General features: G+C 54.3%; 1 protein-coding gene across 1 annotated transcript, besides 3 other annotated features; it reads left to right on the top strand.

The window, feature by feature from the left end:
- Position 1: 1 nt before the first annotated feature.
- Positions 2-26: a microsatellite.
- Positions 27-130: 104 nt separating this feature from the next.
- Positions 131-170: a sequence feature (A-rich).
- Positions 171-232: 62 nt separating this feature from the next.
- Tco025E_02059 (uncharacterized protein) lies at positions 233-4,147 on the top strand (the record flags this gene model as incomplete). Its single annotated transcript, XM_029368994.1, has 1 exon — positions 233-4,147. The coding sequence occupies one exon, from the start codon at positions 233-235 to the stop codon at positions 4,145-4,147; it is 3,915 nt and encodes a 1,304-aa protein (XP_029231010.1).
- A 7-nt stretch (positions 4,148-4,154) lies between these two features.
- Positions 4,155-4,188: a microsatellite.
- Between the last annotated feature and the right edge of the window lie 407 nt (positions 4,189-4,595).

Here is a 4,595-nt window from a genome sequence, read left to right as displayed (position 1 = left end):
GACACACACACACACACACACACACAGAGGGATATTGCGAAAGACAGGGAAAAACAAAAGAGAATAAAGTACTTTGCCTTGGAATGCACGTGGTTCCTACATTAAAAGCTGTAGAAGGCTGTCATGTATCTTGTTTTTTTTCTATCTCTATATTTTTATTTTTATTTTTTCCTTGAATTTTCTTCGCTTGCTAGATTGCTGATACCCTGGCCTGTTTTAGGAAGATTTAGGGATGCCAACGCAGAGCTCTCGCCGTTGGAGACGAGACTTCGGTGCGCCCCGGACGCGAGGAAGGAAAGTATTGCTCCGTTTTCTTTTCCTCGCTTTGTGTATCTTTTCCCTCTGCGTGCTTCTATTTTTGCTCTTCTCAGAGGCCGGTACAGGGTCTCTGGGGGAGGAGCTGACTCCGAGGGAGCTGCCAGAGCCCGCTACAAATGTTTTCTTCACACGCGTCAGCTTTGCCATGAGTGACGCCATGGCCACGGCCTGGCGCACCTCTAGCAGTCGGCTTGAATTCTCAGCAAAAATGTGGGTGGAACGTGTTGCGGTTCGTTCTCCCGACGCTGCTGCTGCTGCTCCGCCGCTTCCTGCTGTGCTGCAGAAGGCAATTGTGTCGGCCACATTGTACGGGAAAAGTTCATTGAAGCTCCACCGCACCAAACGAAGGTCACTGTATATTCGTAGCGATGTTCCCATTCAGTTTTCAAACTCAAACCCTGCTTTGAATTCCAACCCATTCAGGCGAAATACGACGGTGGCCTTGAGGGAATTTATTTTGCTTTCTTTGTGGGAGGACACCCATCGCATCGCATATCGCACTTCTGTCGATTTGCTGCAACAGCTCGATTTGATGTTTTCATTTGCGCAACTGGTGGAGCTACGCTGCTATCCTTCGTCGCCTGCGCCACCGGTGAGCCATCCATGTGCGCCGTCTGTGCCCGGCGTCTCTGTCAGCGATGGCGCCCGCAAGGGGCGGACGCTGGGCGTGTACCTCGCGATTGAGCCGCCTGCACCGGCGATTTGGCGGCGAATGAAGGAGGCCTTTGCCGTCTTTGATGAGGTGGCGGATGAACCGCTGAATACCATTCTTGATGCCCTGCGCCGTGGCTCTCATGCCACCTTGCAAAAGCGTGAGTACGAGCGGGCTATGGAGCACGTCACACGTATCACGTACTGGAGGCAAATGTGGCGTGCCACAAAGGACTCCTATTCAGGCAACTTGGAGCAGGCGCTTGAGATAGGCTCACGCAACTTTCTGCAGTTTCGCGAACCTCGCCATGATTTGTCCCATGTACCGAGTTACGTGAAAAACAGCTCTTTTTTGCATGCTTATCGGCTTCTGGAGAAGGACCCATGGCTCTACGGCCTCCACAATGAGACGGACGACAATAGGACGACTGACAAGGAGAATCAATTTCTTGACATGCCACAGTACATGGCATGGATTGCCGTCAACACCATACTGCAAAATGGAGATTATGATGATGAGGCGCTTTTTTATGGGGTACTCAGGTCAGCCGAGGCGGCGCCAGCGAAGGCTCAGCTGCCGATTTATCTGGGCCTGATGGGGTGGGACTATGACAACGTCTTTGCCCCATGCCACCGCAAGCCGTGGTTTAAAGCATCTGTCATGTATTGTGCTGAGACGACACTTGATAACACCATTTATGAGACTCCAATGCTGTTCAACAGGTACGCCGACATACTTTGGGAGATGGTGCAGCGCATTGACAGAGAGCGATTTGGTCGGTCCGTTCGGTTGGCGGAGAGCGAGCTGCGAACAATTCTTCACGGGGCGCCAGGTGCGACGGTGGCAACGTTTAACCAGGTCACCCGCAATGATGACGCTGGCGTGCGGTGGATTATGGGCGCCTTCTTGGAACAGCGGCAGGATGTGCTTCGGGCGTTGGCAGCCTATTTTCCTACGAATGAGGTTTCGCAGCTCGATCAAACGAGTGAAAGAGATGATAGGAAGTTAGAGCTTTACAACATGGAGGCACATCGCGAACTGATGAGGCGCCTTTCTGCCATTATCAAAGTTAGAGAGTCACGTGTTAGCGTGCGATGGGGGTTTTCCATTGCAATGATACAGTCTGCGATAGGGCTAGACCTTCCAGAGGCGGATGTGTATGAGCTTCCTTCCCCCGGTATGTACTGTGCACGCGTTTCTACTTCGGAGTCCTTCTTTGCGGGTGTCGGCCTCTTGCCCTCCTTCAAGGGCCGTGATAGATGGAAGGGGAAGGGCTACTGGGTTGTGGATATGCCGTTGGTGGAGCAAAGTGCGCTACGTGGCAGTGCGGAATTTGGGCTATGGAGCTTCAGCAAGCCTCAGCCCATGCATTACCCGATAGTAATACCTGCTGCAGGTGCCAAGCTTAGCGTTGTTGTGCCACCTGTGTGGCCTCAAGACGCCCAAGAGACGCACGGTGTTTTTGTTGCCCGTGTACTTTTTCCAAAGAAGGGCTCAGGAAGCTCGGTGCTCCAGTGGTCCAGAACGAACACACCCATCTCGACAGCTGATGCCGTCTCGCAACAGACCATGATTATACGTGGCTTCGGTGCCGTCCGCTTTGTTGTGATGACAGAGAAGCGTGAAGACGAGTCCTTCGTCGCCGCGCGTCACGCGCAGGAAAATACGCGTAGAGGCCCACTGTTGTTCGTTTCCAATGCCCCCACCACGGAACTTGTTGTGCACGAAGCGAATATTACACACTCTTCGCCTCTCGCGTCCGTTGCGTCCCCACCGCGACCACCATCTGCAGCGGATGGCATCGTCGACGCGAAAGGCGTCAGCTTTGGAAGCTATCTCATGAAAGGGACGGTGCTGCGTTGCCTACCTGAAAATGCGACAGCGGCCGGACAGAGCGTGGGCCGGGGTCTCGCGGAGCGCTGGGCAGTGTGCCCCATCTTTATTCGTGGCTCCTTCGAGGTTCGTCGTGGGGCAACTCTGGAGGTGGCGGCGGGTTGTGTAGTCGTGATGCTGCCTGCGGCGATGCTGCGCACATCGGGGATGCTGCGGTTCGGCGGGACCGCGGCGGCGCCCATTGTGGTCACCAGCGAATCGATGGGTCGCGCAGCTGTTTGGCGAACGGTCCTTGTCGACGGCCCCGCTGCCACTTTGCACGCAAAATTTACGTTCTTTACCGGTTCTGGAGTGAAGGGGCTGCGGGTGCCAAACACGGGCAAGCATCATTCCCATTCCGCCACCATCTCTGCCACAAATGGGGCCTCCGTGGTTCTCCGTCACAGCTTCCTGATGGAGCTGCAAGGTGCGGGAATCGCGGCCGGCAAAGGGGCCAAAGTGGAGGTTGAGGATTCCTTGGTGCAGTGGGCTCAAATGGGGATCGAGTGTGTGGGATGTACCTTCACCTCAAGGCGATCGGTCTGGACACACTTTCCCTCTTGGGACGTGGTGTACGCCGATGACGACAATGACGCCATGTATCTCTCGAGTGGGAAACACCGCGTCATTGATAGCGTCATCGCCCACACGAAAGACGACGGGATTGACTCTGGCGCGAAAGGGAACGGTGGCTCCCTGGTTGTGCACAACACAATTGTGGAGGGTTGCATGCATGAGGGGGTGGCGCTATCTGCCGGCCCCAAAAGCCGTCGCGAGGTGGTTATTTCTCACACCCTTGTGCAGTGCTGCCAGCAGGGCATCGAGTCGGGCTACAGCTCGACGCAACACACGACGTCCATCACGGCGTCTCTCGTTCGGCGCTGCGCCGTTGGTGTTCGTTACGGCGACAACTATCACTGGTCGCACTGCGACGGGAGGCTGACGCTGCAGAACACAACGCTCGCCCAGAACGACGTGAATGTGATGAACTATGAGCGGCGATATCAAACACCCAAAGGCCCCGAGTATTTCCACTCCGAGACGGCGCTGTCGCGGCGCCATTGGGAACTTCTGAAGGAGGCCGCACTTGGCTCCGCCCTTCCGCTGGCGGTGGCACCACCGGAGGCACTCGTTATTCTACTCATGGATAGGCGACGACAACTGCTGCAACGAACCGATTGGGAGGGCTGCAAGGACATCTTCTCGCTGCCTGGTAACAGTAGTCTCGCAGTGAATGAAACGGGCATCGCTTTAACGCTTGCAGAGGAGCTGATAATAACTGGCAATGTAACCGTTGTCGCTTGAATGGCCATGTGTAAGTGTGTCAGTCTGTGTGTGCGTGTGTGGATTTGTCTTCTGCGCCTATTTTTCTGTGCATCTGCGTTCCTGCACCGGACAACAGCACAAAGGAAGAGGGGGGAGTATCCCAAAATATTGCTCTGTATTTGTGTAAATAAGGAAGGAAACACGATTCCTTTCCCTTGCCATGGCTTTACCCACGCAATGCGTTAGAGAATTATTCTCTTCTTTTCGTCGACCTGCTTTTTTTTTTGTGCTTTCATTGTTTTTATTTCGTTCTTGCTTTGATTCAAGTCGCGTGGGCTCAGCGCGCTGGGTTGGTTTTCTCCAGTACGCGGATTGTACGTATAACTGTCATGTGTGCGTGCGTATGTAGTGAGTACGCATGGACGCGCGTGGACTTGTCGCATTCTCCTGCTCCTTTTTTTCCCCAACCTTTTCTTTTCCTTTTCTT

The sequence above is a fragment of the Trypanosoma conorhini genome (genome assembly GCF_003719485.1).
Source record: "Trypanosoma conorhini strain 025E chromosome Unknown Tco_14.4_contig_00076, whole genome shotgun sequence".
Lineage (NCBI taxonomy): Eukaryota > Euglenozoa > Kinetoplastea > Trypanosomatida > Trypanosomatidae > Trypanosoma > Trypanosoma conorhini.
Note: the sequence above shows the minus strand (reverse complement) of the source record. Positions and strands in the feature narration are given on the sequence as shown.